Below are 17,637 nucleotides of genomic sequence, written 5' to 3' on the forward strand. Positions count from 1 at the left end.
ATATTTGTCAACACGATTAGGGGACGACCATTTGATATTCTGTGGGGGGGGGGGGGGGGGGGGGGGGGGGGGGGGGGGGGGGCAGGAGGATTTTGAAAATAAATAACTCAGCCTTGATAATCACAAAAATAAATGGTTTGTTCTGTGGTAGTTTGAAAATAAATAATCAGTCCCTTGCTTTAATGAAAATGAAAAATCTTGCTTCAATAGTGCAGAAAATAGATAATCTGTCCTCTTAGTTTACAAAAATAAATAACCGATCCAAAACAAATCCTCCTGCCCCCCCCCCCCCCCCCCCCCCCCCCCAGAATATCAAATGGTCGTCCCCTTATATACCATCCTCTTCGTATATTACCCTCGTATATCAGTATCGTTCCATATGCGTATGGTCGGACCATATGAGTATTATACGCGTCGTTATTAACGGGCCGGACCATATGAGTATTTAGATCGTGTAGGTATTTTTCGAATAATTCTTACTTCTTTTGCAGGAACACACAGCTCATTCTCTATATAGACCAAATACGGCACAAGTTATTATCTGAAGTCCTTTATATTTTACACGTTGTATGAATCTTGGTGTATCTGTTATCTTACATTCGTTAGAGTCAATTTAAATCGTCTTCATGTTGTCGATATTCGTCCGTAATTGAAACCACATGCGTTTGGGGGCATGGACCTTTTTTATCTTTTCTAAATATTTTTTTTTTGTCACAAAATTTCTTCATATTTCTGTTTATTTTTCATTTAATTGATGTGTTCTTGCTCTTATTGATATGATCTAAATGGCATTGTTAGATCGCATGAATAGGAACGAAAAACAATAAGAAATATTTAATTAAATACAATCAAATTTAAACATCAAAATAAATTTTTAAAAAAGAAATAGGGTTCAATGATCAAAGTTCCTGTGAGTTAAGCAATTGACCTATTTCATTTCATTTAGATATTTCTTGAATTAATTATCCAAAGTCGACATATTGCGTTTCGTTAGAACAAATCGATAATGACCATGTAAAAGTTATTTCACCATAATTCTCACTTGTAAGTAATATTTTCTTTATTAAATTGATTGAATAAGTCAAAATTTCATTTTAGAATGTCTTAATTTATGTGACACCTTTTCAACGTTCATCATGTTAATTACCCGGACCATAAGCGTATGGTCGGACCATATGAGTATATACACAGATGGTCATGGCCATACGCGTATGGTCCAAATACTCATATGGTCCGGAACATATATTAATAATTATAAACCATCGTGCTCAAGTACTAGTATATTATATATGAATAATAAACGATCGTGCTCAAGTATATTATATATAAATTGTAAATTGTCGTGATCAATCTTATTATAGCTTAAGAATTGCAATCCATCGTGATCAAGTAAGATATATGATTCATGATAGCTCTTTCCTTTTTTTCACAATGTATTACACATCTGACTCATTATCAGCAAACATGTCCATTTACTATTCATTGTAAACCGTGAATATGCAATGCAAGGCACAGTACAAGATAATAAATACACACATCAACGCGATGAAAGTAAAATATTATCGTCACGTTTTTGACCCTTAGCAAAACTATTTCGAAGGGTTTGTATGTGTCATCTATCCAACACATTTGTATTTTCCAGTAGCTGTTTAAAAGTCACGCCATTCACCACGGTTGACCATTTTTGTAGAGCCTAAACATTAGATGCATTGTTCTTGTCCTGAATATGCATGAAATAGTTGCCACTTGACTTTAAGTAAACAATATTAATCTATTATGCAAGTCTAAATTGAAAACAACGTTCAAACCTATGATTGCGTTGGGTAAAAACCGCAATTGGTATACGTGTGCATGCAAAACAAATTTCTTGGTAGAGGGGTCTAAATACAGCACAAACAACATTTTCCAAAAGACCAAAAAAGTAAAAAAGTATATTTTAACAAAACGCATATATATATATATATATGAGTTCGAATCCCGGTGAGGGAAGAACAAAAATTTGCGAAAGCAAATTTACAGATCTAACATTGTTGGGCTGATGTTTAGACGAGTTGTATATACAGAATGTACAGAGTCATGTATCACCATCACTGCTGGTGATCCGATGGATAAATCTGTTGTAGAGTTGTCACTGGTTCAGACGTACTTATTAATATAATTATTTCTGTGACTGTATCTTGCATTAATTTGTAGGATCCTTTACAATAGATATTTCAGCTGATCTGTAACAATTCCATCTTCATGCCTTGAATATCATGTACTGTATTACGACGCTAGATTAAAACTGACGAGGAAAGGTAACACCCGGCCACCGAAAGCTTTATATTGTGAAGCCTAGGTGGTCGTGTGGTCTAGCGCGTCGGATACAGTGCAGGCGATTTGGTGTCACGATATCTCAGTAGCATGAGTTCGAATCCCGGTGAGGGAAGAACAAAAATTTGCGAAAGCAAATTTATAGATCTAACATCGTTGGGCTGATGTTAAGACGAGTTGTATATATATATATATATGTATATATATATATAAACGCCTAAAAAGTGTACACAACAACACCAATAACAAAAAAAGGAACTATAAATGTAATTATTTATAAATATTTCGGATAACAGATATCCTTCATCAGTAAATATGATTGTGATGTTGAATGAATCATATATCAGTCTACTTAGATTAAACTATAACAATCTTGAAATTTATACAATAAAAAAGTCCAACCGAACATCAGGTAAGACGCTTGCACAATTCTAAATATGTGTTAAACACGACATAGGTTATATGACTAGTTACAACAGAGAGTTCAAATATATGCTTTAAATAAAAATAATAATGTGCGATATGAACTAGCACAATTCTAAGCTTTAACGGTGACGACAGTTATGATGTTACAAGAACGATTGCGTCAATAAGAATTCCAAATAAACAGCACTGAACGATCTAAATTTGTGAATATTTCAAATTTGACAACGGTAGAGTAGTTACAACAGAGTCTGCGTATTTAAACATCGCAAACAAACGGCCGTTAAAATATAATAATACATTTTGACTAAGGTTAACTAGTTGAACGTGGCTTGGTACTTTTACATCCCTTAAAAAATTAAACAATTTAAATTGGTATACTCAACAGATTTATTTTAGAGATGAGTAAGGTAAAGAAATAGAAACAGAGACTGTAATAATAAGTAATATAACCCAATTGTGAAGCACTGCATGGAGTCGAACTACATCTTTTCATTTATCCCATTTGGTGCCAAAGTTGTTAATTTTCTTATCCAAAATCTTTCCCGAGTGAGTCTATTCTGCCTAGACCAAGCAGAGTTGTGGTCAATGATTGTAATGGTCAGTCGATTGAGATCTGCCTTAGTGTGGCCAGGGGATCTCAAATGTCGACTTAGAGGGAGGTCTGGTTTGCATTGGTAGTCGCTACGATGACCGTTCATTCGTTTGTGAAACGGCTGTTCTGACTCGCCAACATACTAATTACCACATTTACACTGTAGGAGATACACAACATTTGTAGTCTTGCAATTAACATTGCAAAATATGGTGTATTCTGTACCAGTGGAGTGACTGTTAAAAGTCTGGGTAACCAGTATTTGTTTGCAAGTCAGACATCGTTTGTTTCCGCAACCCTTGCAAGAGCCCACAGACGAAGAGCCTGCTTGAGAGGATAAATCAGCTCTCACCAGCAAGTCTTTAAGGCTTTTGGGCCTACGGAAAGCCAGTACAGGTGGCTCGGGAAAGATCTTGGATAGTTTAGGATGTTTTTCGATTTCTTTCCAATTTTCGCGGATTAGGTGAGATAAGTTGTCAAATTTTGGATGGTAAGTCGACACAAAAGGCACCCTCCTGTTGACCTTTTTGACTTTATATTGTAAAAGTTCATCTCGGCTGATGTTGTTAGCACGAGAAAAACCTTTATCAATGTCTTTTCTTTTGTAGCCCCGATGTTTTAGGTGACCGCGAAGTTCTTGTAGTCGTTTTTTTGCAATATCGTTGGTGGAGCAAATCCTTTTTATTCGTATGGCCTGGCTGTAGGGAATGCTCTTGGTGCAATGTTTAGGGTGACAACTCAAAGGAGATAGATATTGATGTTTGTCTGTGGGCTTGCAATACAGATCTGTAAATATGTTTCCATCCCTCACTTGTGTTGTAGTGTCAAGAAATGTGATCTTAGAGTCAGAGATTTCATATGTGAATTTTATTGAGGGATGGGCATCGTTGGCATGTTGAATGAACAAATTTAGTTCTTGTGCAGTATTATCCCACTTCATGTCAATATCATCGATAAATCGGAACCAAGAGAGGGGTTGATAAAGAGAAGAATTGAGAATTCTCTGTTCTAATTTCCCCATAAAAATATTGGCATAAGACGGGGCCATCTTTGTTCCCATTGCTGTTCCATTAACTTGGAGAAAGTGTTCACCATGGAATGTGAAGTTATTGCATTGTAATACCAAAGTTAGAAGCTGGATGAGACATTCAGTCGGTGGATGTAAGCTGTATCGAGAGTTCCAGACTTCCCTACAGGCTTCAATACTATCGTCATGGGGGATGTTAGTATAGAGGGAGGTAACATCAAGCGAGACAAGAATCGTTTCAGGTGGGAGAGGGTTCAAAGATTCCATTTTCTTAAGATAATGTGTTGTGTCTTGTATATAGGATGGTAAATTTTCCACATGTGGTCTCAGATGAAAGTCAATAAATTCTGAAATTTTCTCTGTAGGGTGGTCATTGGCGGAAACAATTGGTCTACCTGGATTATTGACTTTATGTATTTTGGGCAGAAGATAGAAACGCCCCGGCTTTGATTTTTCAGGTTTTAGATATTTAAATGTGTTTTCATCAATATGTCCCTGTTCACACATGTTTTTCAGGTTTGTGGTGATCTCTTTGTTGAATTGAGGGGTGGGGTCAGAGTCTAATTTCTTATAAAATCTCTCATCAGAGAGTTGACGTTGTGCCTCTTGAATGTAGTCACATTTGTCCATGACGACAACAGCGCTACCTTTATCGGCTGGTTTTATTATAATGTCGTCTCTGTTTTTAAGTAACCACACAGCTTCATTTTCTTCAAACGATAAATTGTTGAATGTTTGGGAAGTGGCAGTAGACAGATGTGTTACGTCGGATTTAATTTTGTCAATAATATGTTCTAAAGTAGCACATTTACTGGGTTTAGGAATCCATGAACTTTTTTTCCTGAATCTGGGAATATCGACATCTTCTTTGTCGTCATCTGAGTCGAGATCACTTGTGTCACTATCAGTGGTACTTTTTGTGGTGTCCTTAGAAAAATATTCCTTGATTCTGAGTATATATGTATATGTACGTCTGAACCAGTGACGACTCTACAACAGATTTTATCCATCGGATCACCAGCAGTGATGGTGATACAAGGCTGAAAATACATTCTGTATATATAATTCGTCTAAACAACAGCCCAACAATGTTAGATCTGTAAATTTGCGCAAGCAAATGTTTTGTTCTTCCCTGGCCGGGATTCGAACTCATGCTACTGAGATATCGTGGCACCAAATCGCCTTGCACTATGCCCGACGCACTAGACCACTCGACCACCTAGGCTAGACTAAAATCAAGCTTTCGGTGGCCGGGTGTTACCTTTCCTCGTCAGTTTTTATCTAGCGTCGTAACACAGTACATGATATATAAGGCATGAAGATGGAATATTACAGATCAGCTGAATAATCTATCGTAGAGGATCTTACAAATAATGTAAGATGCAGTCACAGAAATAAATATATTATAAGTACGTCTGAACCAGTGACAACTCTACGACAGATTTTATCCATCGGATCTCCAGTGATGGTGATATAAGGCTGAAAACACATTTTGTATATATAATTCGTCTAAACAACAGCCCAACAATGTTAGATCTGTAAATTTGCGTAAGCAAATTTTTGTTCTTCCCTGATCGGGATTCGAACTCATGCTACTGAGATATCGTGGCACCAAATCGCCTTGCACTATGCCCGACGCGCTAGACCACTCGACCACCTAGGCTCGACTAAAATCAAGCTTTCGGTGGCCGGGTGTTACCTTTCCTCGTCAGTTTTTATCTAGCGTCGTAACACAGTACATGATATATAAGGCATGAAGATGGAATATTACAGATCAGCTGAATAATCTATCGTAGAGGATCTTACAAATTAATGTAGGATGCAATCACAGAAATAATTATATTATAAGTACGTCTGAACCAGTGACAACGACAGATTTTATCCATCAGATGTCTGTGATGATTATCAACATCACAAAATTAGCTGTGTTAAGCCGGACAACACAATGAGGGTGTATAGTGGGGCAGGTTTATATTATCAATATCATATATTTATGCAAATAGAGCTTGTATTTCCTAATGAAAATGTTATTCTGTATGATACTGTAATGATTTGAAATATTCTCTTTATTGTTAGGTTCTAGTAGTATGCGCAGAAATAAGGATGACGGGGAAAAGATTATATGTCAAGAAACAGTTTAGTGGCAAACAGGTAATATGTAACATTAATAAGAAACAGGTAGTATGAAACGGTTATAAGAAACAGACTCTAGACAAACAGGTAATATGTAACAGTAATAAGAAAGAGGTAGTATGAAACGGTTATAAGAAACAGACTATAGACAAACAAGTAATATTTAACAGTAATAAGAAAGAGGTAATATGAAACAGTAATAAAAAAAAGACCATAGACAAACAAGTAATATGAAACAGTAGTAAGAAAGAGGTAATATGAAACGGTTATAAGAAACAGACTATAGACAAACAAGTAATATTAATTTATTCTAAAACCAGTTGTTGGCATGATACGGGTTATGTTCTTCTCATATATTTTATGATGGTATGATACTAAACCCCTACCGGGAGGGATTGTACTTGATTTTCATATGATGAAGACATAATCTTTCAATCAGTTTAATTGAGGTCTGGAGCTGGCATGTCAGTAACTGCTAGTATAGTCCTTTGTTCATTTATGTATCATTGTCATTTTGCTTAGTTTCTTTTGTTACCTATTCTGACATCGGACTCGGACTTCTTTTAAACTGAGTTTTACTGTGCGTATTGTTATGCATTTCTTTATTCTACATTGGCTAGAGGTACAAGGGGAGGGTTGAGATCTCACAAAACATGTTTAACCCCGCTGCATTTTTGCGCCTGTCCCAAGTTAGGAGCCTCTTGCCTTGGTTAGTCTAGTATGTTTTTTAATTTTAATTCATTTATATGTTTTGGAGTTTAGTGTGACGTCCTTTTTCACTGAACTATTACATAATTTTAGTTAGGGGCCAGCTGAGGACCACCTCCGGGTGCGGGATTTTCTCGCTGCATTGAAGACCCATTGGTGGCCCTCGGCTGTTGTTTGCTCTTTGGTCGGGTTGTTGTATCTTTGACATATTCCCCATTTCCATTCTCAATTTTAATATTAAACATTAATACGAAACTTATTATAGACAAACAAACAGGTAATATGAAACAGTAATACGAAACATACCATACAGAAACAGGTAATATGAAACATTAATTCAAAACAGTTCATACACAAACAGGTAATATGAAACAGTAATAAGAAAACAAACAGACAAACAAGTAATATTAAACAGTAATACAAAACAGGTCACAAACAAACAGGTAATATGAAACAGTAATAAGAAAGACGTAGTATAAAATGGTTATTAGAAACAGAATATAGACAAACAAGTAATATGAATCAGTAATAAGAAAAAGACCAGACAAAAAAGTAATACGAAACATATTATAGACAAACAGACAGGTAATATGAAACAGTAATTCGAAACATACCACACAGAAACAGGTAATATGAAACAGTAATACAAAACAGTTCATAAACAAACAGTTTATATGAAATAGTTATAAAAAAAGACCAGATATACGAAACAAACCATAGACAAAAAAACCAACAGGTAATATAAAAAAGTAATACGAAACATAACATACAGAAACAGGTAATATGAAACAGTAATTAGAAACATACCATAGAAAAAGAAACAATATGAAACTGTAATAAGAAGCAGATCATAGAATAACAGGTAATATGAAACAGTTATGAGAAACATATCATAGATACACGTGTAATATGAAACAGTAATGAGAAACAGATCACCAACAAACAAAACATTAAAAACAATTGTGAGAAACAAACCATAGACCAACAGGTAATATGAAATGGTAATAAGGAATAGACCATCAACAAACATGTAATATGAAACAGTAATAAGAAATATACCACAAACAAACAGGTAATATAAAACAGTAATAAGAAACGAAACAGACCATAGACAAACAGGTAATTTTAAACGGTAATAAGAAAAAGACGATAGCAAACAGTTATATGAAACAGTCATAAGAAACATATCATTGACAAACAGGTAATACGAAACAGTAATTAGAAACAAACCAGATAAACAGGTAATATTTAACAGTAATAAGAAACCTACCATAGAGAAACAGATAATATGAAACAGTAATAAGAAACAGACCATAGACAAACAGGTAAGATGAAACAGTTATAAGAAACATACCATAGACAAACAGTTAATATGAAACAGTGATAGGAAAAAGACCATTGACAAACAGGTAATATGAAACAGTAATAAGAAACAGACCATAGACAAACAGGTAATATAAAACAGTAATAAGAAACGAAACAGACCATAGACAAACAGGTAATTTGAAACAGTAATAAGAAACAGACCATAGACAAACAGGTAAGATGAAACAGTAATTAGAAACATATCATAGACACACGTGTTATATTAAACAGTAATGAGAAACAGATCATCGACAAATGGGTTATATGAAACAGTAATGATAAACATACCATAGACAAAACATGTAATATGAAACAGTAATAAGAAACAGACCATAGACAAACAGGTAAGATGAAACAGTAATTAGAAACATATCATAGACACACGTGTTATATTAAACAGTAATGAGAAACAGATCATCGACAAATGGGTTATATGAAACAGTTATGATAAACATACCATAGACAAAACATGTAATATGAAATAGTAGTAAGAAACATACCATAGACAAACAGGTAATATGAAAAATGTTTAAGAAATATACCAAACTCCAAGGTAAATTCCAAATAGGGGAAGTCCATAAAAGCTGACAAAATCAAGCGTTATCAACTAACGGAACGAGTGAAAAACAAGTGCATATTCCTGACTTGGTTCAGGCATTTTCCAAGGAAAGTGATAGGTTAAACCTGGTTCCATAGCTAGCTTAACATCCCAGTTGTATGACAGTTATTTATACTTCCGTTATATTGACACAATTTGGTGAGCAACCAAAACAAACATACAAGGTTAATGTGAAAATAATTCGGACCCAGCAGCCATAACTGTGTACAAATACATCTCAGGCATACAACACAACTGACTTAAAAGATAAAAAAAACAAACAAACATACAAACACATCTAACAAATCTAACAAAGACACCAACAAAAAGATTATTGTAGTTGATAGTAAATTGATAAAGACGCCGATAAAAACGTTTTGTAGCTGATTGTTCATACATACCGTATATAGTATACACTTTCTCGATAGAGTATAAATTAAGTAAAGTATGAATACAAGGGTAAACAAAATGGAAACAACACTGTAGATCCTCTTATGTCCGAATAACACCTCATGACCCACCTGCACTAGGAACGCCCAAAGTCAAAAACCTAATACGGGGATGCATAAATACCGAGTCACGTCAAAAGTCATACGACCAAAAGAACATATACCACGGAGACAACTAAAGGGAAAACTGTAAAGTATATAAAAAAATTCAAAACCTCAGCACCTAGAATCTATAACTCAAGACCATCTTGTATTAACTGTAATAGCAAACAGATCATAGACAACAAGCTTATATGAAACGGTTTTTAGACAGAAATGTAAAGATATATGAAACGGTTTACTCGTATGATAGTTATGAGGTGAGGATTTAGTCCAAATTATTGTATTGTTGGAGCTCCTGAACATTTAAGGACCTCTTTAATTTGAATACAGGATATTCATGAATGATTGAGGAACCACTGAAATATATCAGGACCTCATAATTTGATTTAACGACATCCTTATATCGAATTGTGGAAGTCTTGAAAAAATAGGGAAATCTATAAATATTTTAGGATATCATGAAAATGAAATGTGATCCTAAAATATATAATCATGGAGCTCCATAAAAATTCAGGATATCCTGAAATATTCAAGGACCTCCCAAAATAAAGCAATTTTAAACAATTATTTATTGAGGTCTTGTAATATTTCTGGACATACTGAAGTCGAGTTATGGAGGTCTTGAAATATTTCAGGATATATTGAATTATGGAGGTCCTGCAATACTCCAGAAAGTCCTATCTGATTCATTGATATTCTGAATTCGAATTATGGCTGTCTGGAAATATTTGGAAGAGCCCCTTAAATACAATGGTTTTGACTAATACCGGGTCTTTAAGCTAATACTGACTACTCTTAGTGATATAAGTCATCTGTTTCAAATAATGTTATCTTTTTTATGTTTGAATTTTCCTTCTAAAAATGGTAAAGTAGATGACAATGAGATTGGATCAAGTTCCTTTGTACATTCACATGTATTTTGTTTTTTTTATTAAAGACACTTTTGAAAAAGTGTGTTCGTATCTTAGGTGTACAAATCATATACATGTATATAGTTCAATTTAGGATAAATCAAAAAATTAAAATTGATAATTGTTATTATGTCATGTTTTCAATATGTTACTTTTAGATAATTTTCTAAATTTACATATTATGATTGATTGATTGATTGGTGTTTAACCTCTATAGGCAATTGCGCAGCGGTCAGGTTTTATTGGTGAAAGAAGCCTGAGTGCCCGGAGAGAACCGCCGACCTTCAGTAGGAAAACTGATAATCCTAGTCAATCAAGATTCGAGTCGAACGCACCTGCCAAATACGGGGTTGACAGTCTAGTGGAACAGTTGTTGAACTACTTAGACTACTCGATCACCCAGACCCTAAATAATATTATGAATAACACATTCACTATTAGAAATTAATAGACAAGTCCCCATTCCAATAATGTTTGTATCATTTGATTACCTAGAAATTAAGGAAAATTAAAAAAAAAATTACCATCCACCTAGTCTTATTTTACTCAAGTTAATATTTTAGGTTTTAGTACTTCCGTTTTTACTCTGTAACAAGTAAAGCTACATACAAAAATGTTCCAAAAATAAATTTCACATCGTGCATGATTTTTAACAGGATTTTCTAAGGAAAATATCGGTTATTAATTTATTGATCTACGGCGGGCAAATTTAGAAATGTTGTTTCCTGTGATTAAATGAAGGTCATTTTCGATTTTAACGATTTTAGCATTTATCGTTGTTGAGTTCACTACAAACCAGTAAAAGTCTGAAATGGTCTATATCTGTACTCGACTGTACTAATTTTACTCGACCAGTCTGAATTGGTCTGAAATTTAACTGATGTTACACGACTGTTGTCTAAACCATACTTAACAGTCTGAACTTGCACTCGACCTTTACTCGACCAGTACTTAACCATTTTATACGTGTCTGAACCATACGCGACCAAGTCGTAACCGTTTTTGACCAAGTCTGAACCATACGCGACCTAGTCTGAACCATACTCAACCTAGATTGAACCAAACTCGACCAAGTCTTAACCAACGTAGACATATTTCTGTATCTATCTATTGTATTTCATCAATTCAGCTTTTTTTTAACAGCAGTTAATGTGTTTAAAATAGCACTGAAACCAAACTTTCATAATAAACATAATATAACCAACACCAGAATCATCAACACTTATATATATATATATAATGTATATCACATCTAAAAAAAAACAAAAAAACCAAGATGATCAAAGGAAGTGATTTCTAGTCGGATCAAAACAACATCATATAATAAATTAAGTTTTTGGTTTAATGAATTTTTATATACATGATCATGTTCCCACATTGCATTATGTACATCAAAAATACTAGAACTTTCGACCATTATCAAAATATCTTAAATGGTATTCAAAATATTTTAAATGTTTCAGATATATTCTATGGTTACTGGAAAAATTTCAATACCAACTTAATCCTGGTATAAATTTATGGTGTCAGTCAAGTTTAATTAATAACGTAATGAACAGATATTTTTGTATTGTATATAAACAACTTGATAAATTTAAAAAATGATACCTTTGTTTTGTAAAACCAAGAATTTAATAATATAGAACTTCCATAGCAATCCTTGATAACCTTAAAAAAAAGGAATTGTTTTCCAAAGTTGCAGTAAAAATTTAGGTTGATTAATTAGGTTTTGTCAAAATTAAAGTCATGGCATACATGAAGCACCTTAATAAGGTTGATTACCTCAATACAGGTGTGTTTTACAGGTAAAAAGAAAATCATATTTTTCTTTTAACTCGTGTATTATTTTTCTAGTGAATTCCAAAGGCCTTGTGATTTAAGTTTTACAGGATAATGTTTAATTTTCAAAGGATGTTCTTTAAAATTTTGTAACCTCTTACCAGGTGTGCTCTATTTAACGAGTGTGCCCCTATCAGAAGAACAATTCTAATCATTTCTTTAATTTTTTATCCCTTTTATATATATATATATATATATATATATATATATATATATATATATATAAACAAGTCTAAATTGAAAACAACGTTCAAACCTATGATTGCGTTGGATAAAAACCGCAATTTTTATACGTGTGCATGCAAAACAAATTTCTTGGTAGAGGGGTCTAAATACAGCACAAACAACATTTTCCAAAAGACCAAAATGAGTGAAAAAGTATATTTTAACAAAACGCATTTGACTAGCAGGTCGAACAACTGATGTTCTTAAACCCTGCTGACTGCCATTGGCGATTGCCAAATAAACGGATCACAAGATGTAATAAAATAGATCTTATTATTAAATTATTATCAAACAGAAAACAATAAACTTGCGGAAAAGATGGTATACCGCAAACATGAGGTGCAACAATTTGTACACCATATCCGGATTTCGACAATTAATGTCTCTTCAGTGATGTTAGGAATCGAAACGGTATTTGGAAGGCCATATAATTTACCTCAATTTAGGATAGACTCTTGAATTTTGAAAGAGTCAAAATAGGATGAACGGATCATATAAACCCAAAGGCAAATATAATACAAGCCCAAACGAAAAAATATAAACAAGTCTAAATTGAAAACAACGTTCAAACCTATGATTGCGTTGGATAAAAACCGCAATTTTTATACGTGTGCATGCAAAACAAATTTCTTGGTAGAGGGGTCTAAATACAGCACAAACAACATTTTCCAAAAGACCAAAATGAGTGAAAAAGTATATTTTAACAAAACGCATTTGACTAGCAGGTCGAACAACTGATGTTCTTAAACCCTGCTGACTGCCATTGGCGATTGCCAAATAAACGGATCACAAGATGTAATAAAATAGATCTTATTATTAAATTATTATCAAACAGAAAACAATAAACTTGCGGAAAAGATGGTATACCGCAAACATGAGGTGCAAAAATTTGTACACCATATCCGGATTTCGACAATTAATGTCTCTTCAGTGATGTTAGGAATCGAAACGGTATTTGGAAGGCCATATAATTTACCTCAATTTAGGATAGACTCTTGAATTTTGAAAGAGTCAAAATAGGATGAACGGATCATATAAACCCAAAGGCAAATATAATACAAGCCCAAACGAAAAAATATAAACAAGTCTAAATTGAAAACAACGTTCAAACCTATGATTGCGTTGGATAAAAACCGCAATTTTTATACGTGTGCATGCAAAACAAATTTCTTGGTAGAGGGGTCTAAATACAGCACAAACAACATTTTCCAAAAGACCAAAATGAGTGAAAAAGTATATTTTAACAAAACGCATTTGACTAGCAGGTCGAACAACTGATGTTCTTAAACCCTGCTGACTGCCATTGGCGATTGCCAAATAAACGGATCACAAGATGTAATAAAATAGATCTTATTATTAAATTATTATCAAACAGAAAACAATAAACTTGCGGAAAAGATGGTATACCGCAAACATGAGGTGCAAAAATTTGTACACCATATCCGGATTTCGACAATTAATGTCTCTTCAGTGATGTTAGGAATCGAAACGGTATTTGGAAGGCCATATAATTTACCTCAATTTAGGATAGACTCTTGAATTTTGAAAGAGTCAAAATAGGATGAACGGATCATATAAACCCAAAGGCAAATATAATACAAGCCCAAACGAAAAATATAAACAAGTCTAAATTGAAAACAACGTTCAAACCTATGATTGCGTTGGATAAAAACCGCAATTTTTATACGTGTGCATGCAAAACAAATTTCTTGGTAGAGGGGTCTAAATACAGCACACACAACATTTTCCAAAAGACCAAAATGAGTGAAAAAGTATATTTTAACAAAACGCATTTGACTAGCAGGTCGAACAACTGATGTTCTTAAACCCTGCTGACTGCCATTGGCGATTGCCAAATAAACGGATCACAAGATGTAATAAAATAGATCTTATTATTAAATTATTATCAAACAGAAAACAATAAACTTGCGGAAAAGATGGTATACCGCAAACATGAGGTGCAAAAATTTGTACACCATATCCGGATTTCGACAATTAATGTCTCTACAGTGATGTTAGGAATCGAAACGGTATTTGGAAGGCCATATAATTTACCTCAATTTAGGATAGACTCTTGAATTTTGAAAGAGTCAAAATAGGATGAACGGATCATATAAACCCAAAGGCAAATATAATACAAGCCCAAACGAAAAAATATAAACAAGTCTAAATTGAAAACAACGTTCAAACCTATGATTGCGTTGGATAAAAACCGCAATTTTTATACGTGTGCATGCAAAACAAATTTCTTGGTAGAGGGGTCTAAATACAGCACAAACAACATTTTCCAAAAGACCAAAATGAGTGAAAAAGTATATTTTAACAAAACGCATTTGACTAGCAGGTCGAACAACTGATGTTCTTAAACCCTGCTGACTGCCATTGGCGATTGCCAAATAAACGGATCACAAGATGTAATAAAATAGATCTTATTATTAAATTATTATCAAACAGAAAACAATAAACTTGCGGAAAAGATGGTATACCGCAAACATGAGGTGCAAAAATTTGTACACCATATCCGGATTTCGACAATTAATGTCTCTTCAGTGATGTTAGGAATCGAAACGGTATTTGGAAGGCCATATAATTTACCTCAATTTAGGATAGACTCTTGAATTTTGAAAGAGTCAAAATAGGATGAACGGATCATATAAACCCAAAGGCAAATATAATACAAGCCCAAACGAAAAAATATAAACAAGTCTAAATTGAAAACAACGTTCAAACCTATGATTGCGTTGGATAAAAACCGCAATTTTTATACGTGTGCATGCAAAACAAATTTCTTGGTAGAGGGGTCTAAATACAGCACAAACAACATTTTCCAAAAGACCAAAATGAGTGAAAAAGTATATTTTAACAAAACGCATTTGACTAGCAGGTCGAACAACTGATGTTCTTAAACCCTGCTGACTGCCATTGGCGATTGCCAAATAAACGGATCACAAGATGTAATAAAATAGATCTTATTATTAAATTATTATCAAACAGAAAACAATAAACTTGCGGAAAAGATGGTATACCGCAAACATGAGGTGCAAAAATTTGTACACCATATCCGGATTTCGACAATTAATGTCTCTTCAGTGATGTTAGGAATCGAAACGGTATTTGGAAGGCCATATAATTTACCTCAATTTAGGATAGACTCTTGAATTTTGAAAGAGTCAAAATAGGATGAACGGATCATATAAACCCAAAGGCAAATATAATACAAGCCCAAACGAAAAATATAAACAAGTCTAAATTGAAAACAACGTTCAAACCTATGATTGCGTTGGATAAAAACCGCAATTTTTATACGTGTACATGCAAAACAAATTTCTTGGTAGAGGGGTCTAAATACAGCACACACAACATTTTCCAAAAGACCAAAATGAGTGAAAAAGTATATTTTAACAAAACGCATTTGACTAGCAGGTCGAACAACTGATGTTCTTAAACCCTGCTGACTGCCATTGGCGATTGCCAAATAAACGGATCACAAGATGTAATAAAATAGATCTTATTATTAAATTATTATCAAACAGAAAAACAATAAACTTGCGGAAAAGATGGTATACCGCAAACATGAGGTGCAAAAATTTGTACACCATATCCGGATTTCGACAATTAATGTCTCTACAGTGATGTTAGGAATCGAAACGGTATTTGGAAGGCCATATAATTTACCTCAATTTAGGATAGACTCTTGAATTTTGAAAGAGTCAAAATAGGATGAACGGATCATATAAACCCAAAGGCAAATATAATACAACCCCAAACGAAAAATATAAACAAGTCTAAATTGAAAACAACGTTCAAACCTATGATTGCGTTGGATAAAAACCGCAATTTTTATACGTGTGCATGCAAAACAAATTTCTTGGTAGAGGGGTCTAAATACAGCACACACAACATTTTCCAAAAGACCAAAATGAGTGAAAAAGTATATTTTAACAAAACGCATTTGACTAGCAGGTCGAACAACTGATGTTCTTAAACCCTGCTGACTGCCATTGGCGATTGCCAAATAAACGGATCACAAGATGTAATAAAATAGATCTTATTATTAAATTATTATCAAACAGAAAAACAATAAACTTGCGGAAAAGATGGTATACCGCAAACATGAGGTGCAAAAATTTGTACACCATATCCGGATTTCGACAATTAATGTCTCTTCAGTGATGTTAGGAATCGAAACGGTATTTGGAAGGCCATATAATTTACCTCAATTTAGGATAGACTCTTGAATTTTGAAAGAGTCAAAATAGGATGAACGGATCATATAAACCCAAAGGCAAATATAATACAAGCCCAAACGAAAAAATATAAACAAGTCTAAATTGAAAACAACGTTCAAACCTATGATTGCGTTGGATAAAAACCGCAATTTTTATACGTGTGCATGCAAAACAAATTTCTTGGTAGAGGGGTCTAAATACAGCACACACAACATTTTCCAAAAGACCAAAATGAGTGAAAAAGTATATTTTAACAAAACGCATTTGACTAGCAGGTCGAACAACTGATGTTCTTAAACCCTGCTGACTGCCATTGGCGATTGCCAAATAAACGGATCACAAGATGTAATAAAATAGATCTTATTATTAAATTATTATCAAACAGAAAAACAATAAACTTGCGGAAAAGATGGTATACCGCAAACATGAGGTGCAAAAATTTGTACACCATATCCGGATTTCGACAATTAATGTCTCTTCAGTGATGTTAGGAATCGAAACGGTATTTGGAAGGCCATATAATTTACCTCAATTTAGGATAGACTCTTGAATTTTGAAAGAGTCAAAATAGGATGAACGGATCATATAAACCCAAAGGCAAATATAATACAAGCCCAAACGAAAAAATATAAACAAGTCTAAATTGAAAACAACGTTCAAACCTATGATTGCGTTGGATAAAAACCGCAATTTTTATACGTGTGCATGCAAAACAAATTT

The 17,637-nt window shown here is 33.8% G+C and overlaps 1 protein-coding gene across 6 annotated transcripts in view; it reads left to right on the top strand.

Annotated features, from left to right (window-relative positions):
- LOC127731259 (integrin alpha-4-like) overlaps positions 1–17,637 on the top strand; it is a 138,667-nt gene that overhangs the window by 64,295 nt on the left and 56,735 nt on the right. For all 6 annotated transcript variants that reach the window (XM_052240287.1, XM_052240288.1, XM_052240289.1 and 3 more), the window contains one exon: positions 6,435–6,509. In XM_052240287.1, coding sequence (XP_052096247.1) covers positions 6,435–6,509 — 75 coding nt within the window. The remainder of the gene's footprint in view (positions 1–6,434; positions 6,510–17,637) is intronic.

Source organism: Mytilus californianus, unplaced genomic scaffold (genome assembly GCF_021869535.1).
Source record: "Mytilus californianus isolate M0D057914Y unplaced genomic scaffold, xbMytCali1.0.p SCAF_2, whole genome shotgun sequence".
NCBI lineage: Eukaryota > Metazoa > Mollusca > Bivalvia > Mytilida > Mytilidae > Mytilus > Mytilus californianus.